General features: G+C 50.8%; 1 protein-coding gene across 1 annotated transcript in view; it reads right to left on the bottom strand.

Annotated features, from left to right (window-relative positions):
- Positions 1-17,377, bottom strand: part of b3glcta (beta 3-glucosyltransferase a) — a 348,327-nt gene that overhangs the window by 89,651 nt on the left and 241,299 nt on the right. The window contains exons 10-11 of the mRNA XM_072476984.1: positions 9,098-9,167; positions 6,235-6,348 (exon numbers count right to left, since the gene is read on the bottom strand). Of these exons, the coding sequence (XP_072333085.1) occupies positions 6,235-6,348; positions 9,098-9,167 (184 nt within the window). The remainder of the gene's footprint in view (positions 1-6,234; positions 6,349-9,097; positions 9,168-17,377) is intronic.

Here is a 17,377-nt window from a genome sequence, read left to right as displayed (position 1 = left end):
TGTTGCTGTATGTGGCGGATCCAGTGGAGAGGATGGTTGAGGTCATGCGGATCCTAAGGGAGTTTGGGGACTTCTCGGGCTATAAGCTCAATGTAGGGAAGAGTGTGCTCTTTGTGGTGCATCCAGGGGACCAGGGAAGAGGGATAGACGACCTACTGTTGAGGAGGGTGGAAAGGAGCTTTCGATACTTGGGGATCCAGGTAGCTAGGAGCTGGGGGGCACGGCACAAACTTAATTTGACGCGGCTGGTGGAACAGATGGAGGAGGCCTTCAAACGATGGGACATGTCGCCACTCTCGCTAGCGGGCAGGTCGGAGAATCGCTGGGGAGCGGTGTGAATCCCGCCCTGCCGCTCCGACACCGGCTGCCAAATTGTCCGGCACCGGTTTTCGGGCGGGGGCGGGGAAAACGCACTGCTGGTCGGGATCGTTGGCAGTTGCCCCCCCCCGGCAATTCTCTGGGCCCCGATAGGCCGAGCGGCCGCCCGTTTTCAGCCAGTCCCCCCGGCTTTAAATGGACATGGTCCATCCCGGCGGGACCTGGCTTTTCGGCCGTCTAGCGGGGTCCTCGGGGAGGCGCAGGGGGATCCGGCCCCGGGGGGGCCCCACACGGTGGCCTGGCCCACGATCGGGGCCCACCGACCTGCGGGCAGGCCTGTGCCGTGGGGGCACTCTTTCCCTCCGCACCGGCCTCTGTAAGGCTGCGCCATGGCCGGCGCGGAGAAAAAAGACCCTGCACACGCCCAGGAAACACGCTGGCGGTTCTGCGCATGCGCCAACTCGCGCCGGCCCACGGCGGCGGTTGGCGCGGTGCCAACCCCTCCGGCACAGGCCTAGCCCCCGGAAGTGCGGAGGATTCCGCAACTTCTGGGCGGCCCGATGCCGGAGTAATCCGTGTTGCTCTTGGCGCCGGGCCATCCGGCCAGTTGCGGGAGAATCCCGCCCCTAATGTCTGCCAGATGCAGGCAGATCCCAATGTCACCAGCGCTGTCATTTTTGAGCACCACTCTCCAGGCTACATCTTCTCTTAATCTCTGATGGCTAAACATGTGTTCAACTCCATGAAGGACCCCGCTTAATAAAAGGACTTATTGATAGTTTGTTATGTATGTTGTTGCTGTAATTCTATGCATTTCGCATGCTTTTATTTGTGGAGCCTCCTTCCCCCGTGAGTTGTATAATTGCCAACCGCCATTCAAGGCTGGACGTGGCAGGACTGCAGAGTTTAGGTCTGATCTGTTTGTTGTGGAATCACTAAGTCTGTCTATCACTTGCTGCTTATGCTGCTTGACATGCAAGTAGTCCGGTGTTGTAGCTTTATCAGGGTGACACCTCATTTTTAGGTATGCCTGGTTATGCTCCTGGCATGCTCTCCTGCACTCTTCATTGATCCAGGGTTGATCCCCTTACTTGGTAGTAATGGTAGAGTGCGGGATGTGTCAGGCCCTAAGCTAACAGTTTGAGGTTGAGTACAATTCTGGTGTTGCTTGTAGCCGACAGCACCTCACGGTTGCCCACTCTTAAACTGCTGCATCTATTTGAAATCTATCCCATTTAGCACACTGGTAATGCCACACAACACGATGGAGGGTATTTTCAATGTGAAGATGGGATTTCATTTTCACAAGTACAATAAAGTGGTCACTCCGACCAATACCGTCATGACCAGATGCATCTGCAGCAGGCAGGTTGGTGAAGATGTATGTGGTCAAGTATTTTTTCCCATTTTGTTGGTTCCCTCACCACTGTCGCAGACCCAGTCTAGCAGTTGTGCCCTTTAGTACTCAAGCAGCTCGGTCTATAGTGGTGCTACCGAGCGATTCTTCATGATGATCATTGAAGTTCCCCACCCCAGAGTACATTCCGTGCCCTTGTCACCCTCAGTGCTTCCTCCCAAGTTGTGTTCAAAATGAAGGAATATTAATTCATATTGAGTTGGGGTCGGTGGTGACCAGGTGCCATGAGACTTCATGGGGTCTGCAGTCAATATTGAGGACTCCCAGTGCAACACCCTCCCAAATGTACACCATGGGCCTGCCAGCTCTGTTTGGTCTGCCTGTTGGTGAGACAGGACATACCCAGGAATGGTGGTGGTGGTGTCTGGGACCTTGGCCAGGGTTTTCTGGCTCCCTCCGTGGCGGGGTTTCCGGCAGCAGAGGCAGCTTACCATTGCCCGCCAATAGAATCTTCCAGTCCTGCCATTTTCAATGCTCGTCATCTGCGCCACCTGGGAACCCGTCGCTAGGGGTCACCTACAGCAGGGCCGGATGATCCCGTTGGCAGGATGGGCCAAAAACCCCACTCGTTATCTAAGATATGATTCTATGAATATGACAGACTGAGCAAAGGTGCCAAGCTGGCATTTATTGTGTGCTGTCGATTGGGCTGGTGTTGCCCTGCGCGGGTGGCGGGCATTGGGGGGTGCGGGGTGTTGGAGACCCTCCCATAATGCGTTGGGGTTTTTTGGCGTTGGGGGGCCACGCCGGGTCCTCGGCGATCAGGACACCATTTATAAATGGTGTCCTGATCTCTCGCTACATTGAGGAGTTCCGGTGAGCGGGGCTCCTCAGTGTAGAAAACGGGGCTATGTGCAACCTCGGCCATGCATTCCCCGCTCAGAGAGAGAGAGAGAGAACGTCCAGCTGTTCACATCAGCGGAATCTTTTAGTCTCACCGACAGTTTATCCCTGCCGCAGATTTCCCAGCGGCAAGGGGTGCATTCAATAGAGACCCAGTTGACAACGGCGGTACAAGAAGATCCCACCACCAGCCAATGGCGGGCTGCTTCCCACTGCCATGAACCCCGCGGCAGGTTGCCCAGTAAATTCCACTCAGAGAGAGAAAGAGACTAAGAAAACGCTCAGCAAGCAACTAAGATGGACTAGAAACTCAGCAGTTAAAGTGGACTGGAAGGTGTGGGTAGGAAAGGAATCCACTAGAGTTCAAGTCCTGAAGCTACAAAGGGATCATGTTAGAATTAAATTGGCAAAGCTAAAATCATGAAGGAGTTTGTGACAAGAGACCAGGTTCAAGAAGCAAAAGTTAAGACCCTGGAAGTCCGGGGATCCACAGGAAAGACAAATGAACGTGTTGAACCTCTGCATTGTGTCATGCTTTGACTGATGAAATAGTAATTCCCAATGTTTATTATGCAATACATTGCTAGTTTGGATTCTAAATTAGTGACTTTTCTTAATGTGCTTGTTCCTCAACACGAATTTTCTTACTCTAGGTTTAATATCAAGTCCAAATTCCTACAGTAATATCTATAAGATGGGGAGGGAGTCAAAGAAGGAAAATGGCTTGGTTTACGTGTTTCGCCAAGCTGCAATTGTGCTTCCTTTGCAGCATTATTGTACATTCTGACTTCTGCAAATAGGCTCCACTGTAAATATCACCAAACATTGTCACGGCAAGGTCTGCATGAATTTCGGCACAAGGCATAAGCAAATCCTGGTCTTTTGAGTTACGATGTTTAGAACAAGGTGTACCATTTCACTTCTGAACAGATCAATGAAAATCCCTATTTTGTTTAACTAAAAAGAGTTTCCTGCTAGGTCAATTACTTAAAGCACTGCATAAACATAAATCTGTAAATTGGATTTTGAAAAATTGCCTACAATTTCCAATAATGGCCTAGAGGAATGATATTGGCCTTCCTTGCAAAGTTTGAAAATAATGTGGGGGGTTTTTTAGACATAATTAAGCACTTTCATTTGTGCTCAATGAAAATCGTTGGTTGATTCATTACAGGAATGTGCTGATACTTCATATCGATATTTAGCTCATTGGTGGCCACTGCGAAATGTAAAAGATAAGCGGGGATAGGAACGCGATGGGCATAGAAATAATCTTCCATAGGTTTCACTCTCTTGGCTCCCAGTGAAACAGGGCAGCAACCATATCAAACTGGAAGGAGGTCTTTGTCTTTCTGAAAATCCAACAAGGTTTACACAAGCACAATTCTCAATCTACTGCAATGAGCTCCCAGGCACGCTTAACCAATGTGAATTTGACTCGGAATGGGAAAAGAGTAACCGACTTAGGCCAACTGCTCAACAGCAGCAGATGTCAGTTTCAACAGTTGATTGATAAATTTCACCTCAATCGTCATGACCTCTACCGCTCCCATGAAATGAAACATTTTCTCAGCCGCAGTACAAAAGGAATTTCCCAACAAACACATCGCCATTCCCTTGTCCACGGCTGACTCTCGCTTGAAAAGATAGCACAAAAAGTATGGAGGTCTGGGAAAGTGACCTAGATCATTGGATAATAAGTGAAACGTAGTTAAGTCTGGAAGCAGCCCAGGCAACTAAACTTGCAGAAGAATATAAGAGGGCCAGCTTAAAATAACATGTTAAATATGCTGCATCTCACAGATATTTAAAAATCCAATTTACAGATGTTTGTTACCTTGGAGGATCTCCACACACCCCAGAAGGTAACAGGACACATTGTTAATGTGGTTAAGAACGCATATTAATCCTTTCAGTTAATAGCCAAGGCACAGAATATGAGAGCAGGGAGGTTATACTGGGACTGCAGTTCTGGCCACCTCTTCGAGAAAGGATGCAACTGCACTAGAGTGGGTACAGGGGAGGTTTACAAGGATGCTGCCAGAACTTGAAAATTGCAGCCATGAAGAAAGATTGAATAGGCTGGGGTTGTTCCCCTTGGTACAAAGGAGGCTGAGGGGAGATTTGATTGAGATGTACAATATTATGGGTGGCCTGGATAGAGCAGATGGGAAGGCCTATTTACTTTAATAGAGAGGTGAGTGACGTAGGGGCATAGACGTAAAGTGATTGGCAGAAGAATTAGAAGGGAGATCAGGAAACATTTTTTCACTCATTGGGTTGTGGGGGTCTGGAACCCACTGCTGAAAGGATAGTAGAGACAGAAACCCTCAACTCCATGTTCAGTGGCAGGAAAGGCCTGGATGGTGCACAGTCCACCATTGTGTCCGGGTGCCATATTGAAAAGTCACCCAACATCACTGACCCACCACTAAAGAAATATGGTGGACCACCTTAAAATGATGATAGGGCAGCACGGTAGCATTCTGGATAGCACAATTGCTTCACAGCTCCAGGGTCCCAGGTTCGATTCCGGCTTGGGTCACTGTCTGTGCGGAGTCTGCACATCCTCCCCGTGTGTGCATGATGTGCAGGTTAGGTGGATTGGCCATGATAAATTGCCCTTAGTGTCCAAATTTGCCCTTAGTGTTGGGTGGGGTTACTGGGTTATGGGGATAGGGTGGAGGTGTTGACCTTGGGTAGGGTTCTCTTTCCAAGAACCGGTGCAGACTCGATGGGCCGAATGGCCTCCTTCTGCACTGTAAATTCTATGATAATCTATGATAATCTCCGGGAGCACTCTGAGACCGGAACAAAGGTGGACCTCCAGGAACATTCTAAGGCTGGAAGATGGACCCCATCAAGACATTGAATCTGGAAGGCTCACCTGCAGAAACTCTCCTGACCCACAAATGTGTTCCAGCGTTGCGGGCAGCCTCTATCCTGAACTGCGGAGGCAGCCCCAAGCATTATTCAGGTGAGCCTCAACATCTGCACACCACACTGTCCCAAATGTGATTGCCCGCCGGAGAATCTGGCATGGAGGGGTCGAGCCTTCATCTGTATCCCATTAACGGGATGCAAATTAGCTTCACATCAGACTCTGGCAGTTTTCCGACCCGCAATGGTGGGCATCAGTGGAAGATCCTGCTGCAAATTCATGTTGGCATGAAACCAATTTCTGGACCTCCTGCCATGTGTCGTTCCCCCCCCCCCCCCCCCCCCATGCCTACCATTGGACCCATTGGGGGAGGGAGCATTAAGTTCTTGATCTTGCAGTAGTATACATAATTTAGTCTCCGGCAAAATAAAATTTGTTTTCAAATGCTTGTCATTGACTGTGCTCTTAGAATTTCTATGTAGATTCAATGCATCAAAAAAGGACTTCTGTTCAAAACTCATTGAATCATTTATGATTTAGATCTTCACTATCTAACAATTATTGGTAATGAGGTAGTTCAACAAATAAAAATACTTCTCCACCATCCTGAAAAAATAGGTGCCCTCATACAGGGATATTTCAAAGCTTTCTGAATGCTAACAAATTAAAAAGGACCAAAAAATGAAACTTTTGCCATATACTTAAAAGTACGGATTACAGAACTTTGAAACGTATGTTGTGTATTTGCAACACAATTATCTGTCCAGCAACTTACCTCGTTCAGTGTTCGGTATTCCTAAGTACTGGGTTGGAATGGAGCTATCTGCATAGTCACTATAGTATTCAATTAGAGCTGCTTGCTTTTCCCAAGTTTTCTTGACAATGGGTACTGCAAGGTAAAGGAGTAGAACACTAAGAAATGCTGGAATAAAAAGTTGAATATATACATGAAAGCAAAATAATCAACACCATTATCTGGTTATATTTCCAGAAAGCTACTAAATTCAATTAATTTTGCAGCCCAGCTCCTGATCTAAACCCTGCGTCCATGTTGTGCAAGGCGGCAACAAAAATTGAGAAACAATCTGACTCTCCATCTCAGTTGCCACTGTAAACCCTACAAAGCTTTGAAGAACTCGGTTTGTGATCAGCTGGAACACATTCAAGGAATCAGACAGGTCTGCTACCAAGTGTAGCTCAGTGGTTAGAGCACTGGTCTAGTAAACAAGGGGTTGTTAGTCCCATCCTTGCACATTCAAAAAAGGTATTTTTCCTCTGCTCAGAATTCCTGGCCAATAGGCAACTCTATAGTCGTTTTCACAAACTCTAACCAGGGGTCAGTTAAACTGGTAAGGTATGATCTGAACTTTTGAAGCAATCATCCGGATCCAATGATCATGTAGAATAACAATCAACTGCCACATCTAATTCCAAATATGTTCTGCATTTTTGCAGCCCTTGGTTGACATCATAGAATTTACAGTGCAGAAGGAGGCCATTCGGCCCATCGAGTCTGCACCGGCTCTTGGAAAGAGCACCCTATATAAGCCCACACCTCCATCCTATCCCCGTAACCCAACCTAACCTTTTCGTTGGACAGTAAGGGCAATTTAGCATGGCCAATCCACCTAACCTGCGCATCTTTGGACTGTGGGAGGAAACCGGAGCACCCGGACAAAACCCACACAGACACAGGGAGAACGTGCAGACTCCGCACAGACAGTGACCCAAACCAGGAATCGAACCTGGAACCCTGGAGCTGTGAAGCAGCAGTGCTAACCACCGTGCTATCATGCTGCCCTCATTTCCATCTCCTTCATTTCTTCCTCTTTTTCCTCCTATTAGAAGCACTTTTACTTATTTCTCTCTCCTTTTCCTTCTTTGCTGTTCTCTTTTGTCACACTCTTTTATCAGCCTGAGAGAGAAGAGTGTTGAGGACACAGGGTCACAGCAGAAATCGGTGATGGATTCAATCCCAGGTAGGACTGGCTGGTGTCCACTTTGCTGCCTGGTATCACTGCAGAACCTGTGGTGACCCAGCATGATTGCCTCTCTCTCCTCTCCATCTCTCCTCTTGGCCTGGATGTAGGACTGCCACTTTGAACAGTGATGATCAGGTGACTTTAATAATTTGGGGTAATTTTCAGTAAAGTCTTCCCTTCAACAATGTTCATGACTCTTTGCCAAGTACGAGCTCTCAAAGTACTTTACTGCAGCTTGAGAACAATGAAATAGGGTATGAAAACATTTTCCACTACAGGTACTAGCCCCTCAGGCTTCTCTCCAAACTCATATGTGAAACACCTCATTTCCCAGGCAGACGAAACATGCAGAGCCAAATTTTCTTTTCATCCATGGGATGTGGCCATCGCTGGCTGAGGGCATTTAAGATGTTTGTTGTGGGTCTGGAGTCACATGTAGGCCAGGCCAGATAAGGATGGTAGAGATCCTTCCCTAAAGGACATTAGTGAACCAGATGCAGCAAGTGACAATGGTTTCATAGTCATCAATCTTTTTATTGAATTCAAATTCCACCAACTGCCTTGATGGAATTCGAACCCCAGATCCCCCAGAATATTACCCTGGGTCTCTGGACTACTAGTCCACTGACAGTACCACTACACCACTACTTCCCCATGATGGTGGGACTTCCACATCTGGGTCCTGGCCTCGGTCCACCTCCATTCCACACAGAGGCAGGAGAATTTGGGCCCCTCAGCCTAACCACTTGTTTATTCAGCTACGGCATTATAATATACATCTCCAGTATCATCAGTCGGTAGCTTTCTTGACTCTGTGTCATAACGTTGCGGTTCAAATCCGACTCTGGGATTTGAGCACAAAAATCAAGGCCAACACTCCAGTACATTACTGAGGGAGTGCTGCACTGTCAAAAGTGAGGCTTCAAACTGAGGCTATATCTGCCCCATCAGGTGGATGTAAAAGATTCCACAGAAATATTTTGAACAAAGCAGGGGAATTATCCCTGGTGTCTTGCTTAATATTTATCCCTCAATCAACATCAGAAAATCAGACTATCTGGTCATTAGTTATCATCTTGGTGTTTGTGGGAGCTCGCTGTGTGAAAATCAGTTGCCATGTTACCTGCATCGGTGATGACACTTCAAATGTACCTCATTGGCTGTAAAGTGTTCGGAGATATGCTGCAGTTGTGATAGGTGCTATACAAATGCAAATCGTTCTCTTTTAACTCGAGCTCAAAGTCCAAATCTAATCCATTCACACAAAATGGAAATGGCAATGTTCAAAAGGGAATTGAATATCTACTTGGAAAAGAAAGCAATGCAGGGCTCTGGGGAAACGGTGCAAGTGTGGAACTAACTGGACTGGATAGGTCTTTCAAAGAGAAGCACAGGGTAGGTGAGAGGAAGGCGCTCTTCTGTGCTGCAGGATTCTATAAAAACTAGAAGATTTCTCACTTAAAGGCAAAGTCATTAAATGCTATTAAATATATCAACATTTAAACCTACTGTCATATCTCCTCAAAGTAAATAACCAGACCACTGCAAAATCCCAATGTAAAAAGGTAGTGCTTGGCAGAATTTCATACTGTACAGGAGCTGGCTTACGATACTTCAGAATGTAAATAGGCTATCCTTCAAACATCAGCTACTTACTTCTTTCCTGATGGAACTTTTTGCAGGTTTTTACAGCAAAAAAGAGATTTCTCTTCTCTACTGCTTTTCCCTGTAAAATGACACATCAAAATTAACTTTCAGCATAAATATTTGCAACAAATTATAAAACAAATGTAAACTTTATACTTCAGAATTCTACAAAATCTAAATCAGGTGTTAGTTTGGCTTGGTGGGAACTCTTGCTTCCATTACATAAGCTGTGGTTCTAAACTCCATTCAAGAGGTAAGTGCATATTCTAGGCTAATGCTTGTACGCAGTATTGAGAGAGGGCGGTACTATTGAATGCACTGGGCTGGGTTCTCCGTTCCTGAGATTGAGTGTTAACACCAGGGCAGGATTTGTGGACTTTTTCGACAGCAAAACTGCAGCCGCATATACACATTACACTCCCCGCACACACACATCTCAGCCAGCAAGATGGCACTGGTTGTGCTGGAGCGCGCCCATACAGCTGATTGGTCGGCAGGGGCCAAAAAAGGTTAGGAGGGGATACTGGGTCACGGGGATTGGGTGGAAGTGAGGGCTTAAGTGGGTCGGTGCAGACACAATGGGCCAAATGGCCTCCTTCTGCACTGTATGTTCTATGTAAGTGAAGTGCGCCGTCAGGAACTCGGCCCATCGGAGGGGGAGAATCGCGGAGGCTGCGGAGAATACCGGGTTGAGCCCGGGAATGACATACAAACGGTGTTTACTGTACATACGTTCCGGACCACATTGACGCCATTGTCCTCCGCACCTTCAAGGGCTAGGCCGGCGCCGGAGTGGTTTGCACCGCGCCGGCCGGCGGGGGAAAGGGCTTGGCGCCACGCCAACCGGCACCGAAGGGCCTCCGCCAGCCGGCGGGAGTTGGCGCATGTGCGGGAGCGCCAGCATGTGCTGGTGTCATCCCAGCGCATGCGCAGGGGGGGGTTCATCTCCGCGTCGGCCCTGGCGGAGGAATATCAGCCGATGCGGAGGAATAGAGTGCCCCCCACGGCACAGGCCCACCCGCGGATTGGTGGGCCCCGATCGCGGGCCAGGCCACCGAGGGGGCACCTCCCGGGGCCAGATCTCCCCCCCCCCCCCCCCCCCGCGGACCCCGGAGGCCACCCGCGCTGCCAGGTCCCGCCGGTAAGGACCTACTCTAATTTACGCCGGCGGGTCTGGCAAAAAAACGGGCAGCCACTCGGCCCATCGCGGGCTGGACAATCGGCGGGGGGGGCCGCTACCAGCGGCCGCCGACCGGCGCGATTCCCGCCCCCGCCAAATCCCCAGATTTTTTCAGATCAGTGGTGAAATTCTCCGGAAACGGCGCGATGTCCGCCGACTGGCGCCCAAAACGGCGCAAATCAGTCGGGCATCGCGCCGCCCCAAAGGTGCGGAATGCTCCGCATCTTTGGGGGCCGAGCCCCAACCTTAAGGGGCTAGGCCCGCGCCGGACGAATTTCCGCCCCGCCAGCTGGTGGAAAAGGCCTTTGGTGCCCCGCCAGCTGGCGCGGAAATGACATCTCCGGGCGGCGCATGCGCGGGAGCGTTAGCGGCCGCTGACGGCATTCCCGCGCATGCGCAGTGGAGAGAGTCTCTTCCGCCTCCGCCATGGTGGAGACCGTGGCGAAGGCGGAAGGGAAAGAGTGCCCCCACGGCACAGGCCCGCCCGCGGATCAGTGGGCCCCGATCGCGGGCCAGGCCACCGTGGGGGCACCCCCCGGGGCCAGATCGCCCCGCGCCCCCCCCAGGACCCCGCCGCGCCACCTTGTCCCGCCGGTAAGGTAGGTGGTTTAATCTACACCGGCAGGACAGGCATTTTAGCGGCGGGACTTCGGCCCATCCGGGCCGGAGAATCGTGGGGAGTGGCCCGCCAACCGGCGCGGCGCGATTCCCGCCCCGCCGAATATCCGGTGGTGGAGAATTCGGCAACCGGCGGCGGCTGGATTCACGCCAGCCCCCGGCGATTCTCCGACCCGGCGTGGGGTTGGAGAATCTCGCCCCAGATGTTAAACAGAGATCCCACCTGCCTGCTCATTTGGAAATAAATGGTCCAGTCAAGCTACTCGTAGAACGGCAAGAAAGTTCCTCTAGCCAATATTCATCCTCTCTCCAGCATCAACAAAAACAGCTTATACTATCATTAAATATAATTCCGATTACTCTTCCATGGCTAACTGAAGAATTTAAAGATAACATTATATTAAAATAAGAGTCTAACAATATTGTCAAAAGTAGTAATAATCCCGAGGATTGGAGGGGTTGTAGGAATTACGCGTAGGATGACGAAGAAATTGATAATGAGAGAGAAAATTGAAATGAGAGTAAACTAGAAAGAATGAAAAGTATTATATTTTAAGAGATTACGCAAACATGTAAAAAACAAAACATCAACAGAAGCATATGTGGAAAGCTGGAGGCAGACACAGGAGAAATTCTAATTGCGAATAAGGAAATAACAAAAATATTGTGTGTCTGTCTTCACAGTTAGGAAGGCACAAAAATATATGGACCTAGCAAGGGTCTAATTTGGACATTCTGAATTCTCCCTCTGTGTACCCGAACAGGCGTCAGAATGTGGCGACATGAGCGGTAACTTAATTGCAGTGTTACTTGTGACAATAAAGATTATTATTATTATTATTATGAAAATAATGAAAGCAATTAATATTATTGAAGAAAAGGTACTGGAGAAATTAATAGGGCTAGGCCTCACTCTAATGTGCAGATTTTGGAGGTGCCTGAGGCTTTGGGATTCATTCCCTTCGCCTCGGAGACCTTGGGCGAGTGCCGTTCAGCACTTGTCCCCACAAACGGAGACCAGATGGAACGGCACCTGTGGAGGTTTCCCAGGGGATCGGAGGCTCCAGCCGCATGCCCTTTGGGCAGGGTGGTGCCCTGGCACTGCTGGTATCACTGGGCACCCTGGCAGTGCCAGCCAGGCACCTTGGCAGTGCCACCTGGGTGCCTGCCTGGCACTGCCAAGGTGCCCAGGTGGCACTGTCAGGGTGCCAGGTTGGCACTGCCAAGGTGCCAAGCTGGCATTTATGCACATGTGCGATCAGGCCGGGGTTGCCCAGCGTGGGTGTTTGAGGGTGCAAGGACCCTCCCATAATGCATTCGGGCTGGGTTGGGGGGGGAGGTCGGAATCGTTTTGGGGGGCTTGGAGTGGAGCTCCCGCTGTACAAAACGGGGCTGTGCAGCTTTGGCTGCGTGTTACCCGGTCAGGCCCTTATACAACGGGAGTCGCGTTGAATAGCCATGTGTTTCTCAGCACTCCAAGCGCCGGGGAATGTGCGGCTAATCACGCTTCCTAGGAGACTTTTGGGAGAATTGCATCCCATAGGTCAGGGGCGAAATTCTCCCCCAACGGCGGGATGCCCGCCGACTGGCGCCAAAGCCGGCGCAAATCAGACGGGCATCGCGCCGGCAAAAAGGTGCGGAAGTCTCCGCATCTTTGGCGGCCTAGCCCCAACATTGAGGGGCTAGGCCGACGCCGGAGGGATTTCCGCCCCGCCAGCTGGCGGAAATGGCGTTTGTTGCCCCGCCAGCTGGCGCGGAAATGCGGCGCATGCGCGGGAGCGTCAGCGGCCGCTGTCAGTTTCCCCGCGCATGCGCGGGAGCGTCAGCGGCCGCCGAAAGTTTCCCGCGCATGCGCAGTGGGGAGAGTCTCTTCCGCCTCCGCCATGGTGGAGGCCGTAGCGGAGGCGGAAGGGAAAGAGTGCCCCCACGGCACAGGCCCGCCCGCGGATCGGTGGGCCCCGATCGCGGGCCAGGCCACCGTGGGGGCACCCCCCGGGGTCAGATCGCCCCGCGCCACCCCCCAGGACCCCGGAGCCCGCCCACGCTGCCTGGTCCCGCCGGTAAATACCAGGTTTGATTTACGTCGGCGGGACAGGCAATTCCTGGGCGGGACTTCGGCCCATCCGGGCCGGAGAATCCAGCGGGGGGTCCCGCCAACCGGCGCGGCTGGATTCCCGCCCCCGCCCAATCTCCGGGAGCGGAGACTTCGGCGGGGGCGGGGGCGGGATTCACGGCGGCCAACGGCCATTCTCCGACCCGGCGGGGGGTCGGAGAATGACGCCCCAGATATCAGTAACCAGGAAAATGCTAGAATCTATTTTAAATGGTAAAAGGACACTTAGTAAATTAAAACAAGATTAGGCAGAATCAACAAAGTTTCATGAAAAGGAAATCTTGTTTGACTCATCTGTGAAGAGTTATTTTGAGATGCATCTAGCACTATAGATAAAGCAGAAACAATCAAAAAGCATGTTTGGATCATCAAAGAGTATTCAAAAAAGTGCCACACTAGACTTTGATCTACAAGATTAGGACTCAGAGGTTTGAGTAATAAATTAGTATGGAATGAGGGGCGAAATTCTCCCCCAACGGCGGGATGCCCGCCGACTGGCGCCAAAGCCGGCGCAAATCAGACGGGCATCGCGCCGGCAAAAAGGTGCGGAAGTCTCCGCATCTTTGGCGGCCTAGCCCCAACATTGAGGGGCTAGGCCGACGCCGTAGGGATTTCCGCCCCGCCAGCTGGCGGAAATGGCGTTTGTTGCCCCGCCAGCTGGCGCGGAAATGCGGCGCATGCGCGGGAGCGTCAGCGGCCGCTGTCAGTTTCCCCGCGCATGCGCGGGAGCGTCAGCGGCCGCCGAAGGTTTCCCGCGCATGCGCAGTGGGGAGAGTCTCTTCCGCCTCCGCCATGGTGGAGGCCGTAGCGGAGGCGGAAGGGAAAGAGTGCCCCCACGGCACAGGCCCGCCCGCGGATCGGTGGGCCCCGATCGCGGGCCAGGCCACCGTGGGGGCACCCCCCGGGGTCAGATCGCCCCGCGCCCCCCCCCCAGGACCCCGGAGCCCGCCCACGCTGCCTGGTCCCGCCGGTAAATACCAGGTTTGATTTACGTCGGCGGGACAGGCAATTCCTGGGCGGGACTTCGGCCCATCCGGGCCGGAGAATCCAGCGGGGGGTCCCGCCAACCGGCGCGGCTGGATTCCCGCCCCCGCCCAATCTCCGGGAGCGGAGACTTCGGCGGGGGCGGGATTCACGGCGGCCAACGGCCATTCTCCGACCCGGCGGGGGGTCGGAGAATGACGCCCGAGGTTTGGATAATGGACAGAAGTCTGAGAGGAAGAATAAGTGGGTAATTTTCACACTAGTAGTGGTATCTAGGGCAGTGCTGTAAGGGTCAATGTTTGCCCCTCAATCTCTATCAATCACGAAGATGAGACAACCGAGTGCAATTTTGTTGACTCGATAAAGCTAGGTGGGAAAGCACGTTTTAAAAAATTCATTTATGGGATGTGGGCATTGCTGGTTAGGCCAGCATTTAATTGCCCCTCTCTAGTTACCCTTCAGAAGGTGATGGTCAGCTGCCTTCTTGAACTTCTGCAATCCGTGAGATGTAGGTACCCCCACAGTACTGTTAGGAAGGGGGTTCCAGGATTTTGACCCCGCGACAGTGAAGGAACGTCGATATATTTCCTATATTTCCAAGGGGTAGTGAGTGACTTTTGGAGGGGAACTTCCAGATGGTGAGGTTCAACAGATATCTGCAGGTCTTATCCTTCTAGATGGTAGTGGGCGTGGGTTTGGAAGATGCAGCCTAAGGAACATTGGTGAATTAGGGCAGTGTATCTTGTAGATGGTACACATGGCTGTCATTGTTCATTGGTGTTGGAGGGTTTGAAAATTTATGGAAGGGGTAATAATCAAGTGGGCTGCTTTGTCCTGGATGGTGTTGAGCTTCTTGCATGTAGTTAGAGCTGCACTCATCCAGACAAGTGAAGAGTATTCCATTGCACTCCTGACTTGTGCCTTGTAGATGGTGGACAGGCTTTGGGGAGTCAAGAGATGAATTACTCGCCGTAGGATTCCTGTCTTTGACCGGTCCTGGTAGCCACAGTATTAATGTGGCTAGTCCAGTTCAGTTTCTGATCAATGGTAACCCCCCAGGATGTTGATTGTGCAGGATTCAGCGATGGTAATGCCATTCAATGTCAAGGGGCAGTGGTTAGATCCTCTCTTGTATGAAATGGTCATTGGCTGGTTCTTATGAGACGCGAATGTTACTTGCCACTTGTCAGCCCAAGCCTGGATATTGTCCAGGCCTGTCTGCATTTGAACATGAACTGCTTCATTATTTGAGGAGTCATGAATGGTGCTGAACATTATGCAGTGATCTGAGAACATTTCCACTTCTGACCTTATGATAGAAGGGAGATCATTGATGAAGCAGCTAAAGATGGTTGGGCCTAGGACACTACCCTGAGGAACTCCTGCAATGATGTCCTGGAGCTCAGATTGACCTACAATCACCACAACCATCTTCCTTTGTGCCAGGTATGACTCCAACCAGCGACAGTTTACCCCTTGATTCCCATTGGCTCCTTGATGCCATACTTGGTCAAATGCTGGCTTGATGTCAAGGCAGTCACTCTCACCTCACCTCTGGCATTGAGCTCCTTTGTCCATGTTTGAACAAAGGCTGGAACGAGATCACGGGCTGAGTGACCCTGGCGGAACCTGAATTGAGCGTCCGTGAGCAGGTTATTGCTGAGTAAGTGCCGCTTGATAGCACTGTTGATGACTCCTTCCGTAACTTTGATGATGGAGAGTAGACCGATAGGGCAATAATTAGCTGGGTTGGATTTGTCCTGTTTCTAGTGTCGAGGACACAGCTGGGCAATTTTCCACGTTGCCAGATAGAAAGGGATGTTGTAGCTGTACTGGAACAGCTTGGCTAGGGGTGCGGCAACTTCTGGAGCACAAATATTCAGTACTTTAGCTGGAATATTGTCAGGGCCCATAGGCTTTGCAGTATGCAGTGCCTTCAGCCGTTTCTTGATATCATGTGCAGTGAATCTTATTGGCTGAAGACTGATATCTGTGATGCTGGGGACCTCCGGAAGAAGACGGAGATGGATCACCCACGCGACAGTTCTGGCTGAAGAGTTTTGGAAATGTTTCAGCCTTTTGCAGTTGTGCTGGGCTCCTGCATCATTAAGAATGGGGATATTTATGGAGCCTCCTCCTCCAGTTGGTTAATTGTCCACCACCATTCACAACTGGATGTGGCAGGACTGTAGAGCTTAAACCTGATGCTATCGTTGTCGAAATGCTTAGCTCTGACTATTACTTGCTGCTTATGCTGTTTGGCACACAAGTATTCCTGTGTTATAGTTTCACCAGGTTGACAGCTCATTTTAGGTATGGCTGGTGTTGCTCCTGGTATGCTCTCCTGCACTCTAATGGTAGATTGCGGGATATGCAGGACCATGAAGTTGCAGATTGTGGTTGAGTACAATTCTGCTGCTGCTGTTGGTCCAGAGTGCCTTGTGGGTGACCAGCCTTGAGTTGCTAGATCTGTTTGGTCTATCCCATTGAGCACGGTGGTAGTACCACACGATGGACGGTATCCTCAATGTGAAGACGGGGCTTTCTCTCCACAAAGACTGTGCAGTGGTCACTTCTACCGATACTGTCATGGACAGATGCACCTGCAGCAGGCAGATTGGTGAGGATGAGGTCAAGTAGGTTTTTCCCTCTTGTTAGTTCCCTCACCACCTGTTACACTCCCAGTCTAGCAGCTAAGTCCTTTAAGACCCGGCCAGCTTGGTCTGTGGTGGTACTACCGAGCCACTCTTGGTAATGGACATTGAGGTCCCCCACCCAGAGTACAATCTGTGCCCTTGTCACCCTCAGTACTTCCTCCAAGTGGTGTTCAACATGGAGGAGCACTGATTCATCAGCTGATGGTGGCCGGTACATGGTAATCAGCAGGTTTCCTTGCCCATGTTTAACCTGAAGCCATGGGACCACATGGGGTCTAGAGTCAATGTTGAGGTTTCCCAGGGCAACTCGATCCCTTCCGTATACCACTGTGCCGCCCATCTCTGCTGGGTCTGTCCTAATGGGGAGACAGGACATGCCCATGGATCATGATAGTGGTGTCTGGGACATTGTCTGTAAGATATGATTATGTGAGTATGGCTACGTCTCTCTGTTGCTTGACTAGTCTGTGAGACAGTTCTCCCAACTTTGGCACAAGCTGCCAGATGTTAGTAAGGAGAACTTTGCAGGGTCGGCAGGGCTGGATTTGCCGTTGTTGTTTCCGGTGCCTGCGTCAATGCCGGGTGATCCGTCTGTTTCATTCATTTTTTGAGTTTTCGTAACAGCTGAATACAACTGAGTGGTTTGCTAGGCCATTTCAGAGTCAACCACATTGCTGTGGATCTGGAGTTCCATGGAGGCCAGATCAGGTAGGGTCAGCAGATTTCCTTCCCTAAAG

This window comes from Scyliorhinus torazame, chromosome 15 (assembly GCF_047496885.1).
Source record: "Scyliorhinus torazame isolate Kashiwa2021f chromosome 15, sScyTor2.1, whole genome shotgun sequence".
Taxonomy (NCBI): Eukaryota; Metazoa; Chordata; class Chondrichthyes; order Carcharhiniformes; family Scyliorhinidae; genus Scyliorhinus; species Scyliorhinus torazame.
Note: the sequence above shows the minus strand (reverse complement) of the source record. Positions and strands in the feature narration are given on the sequence as shown.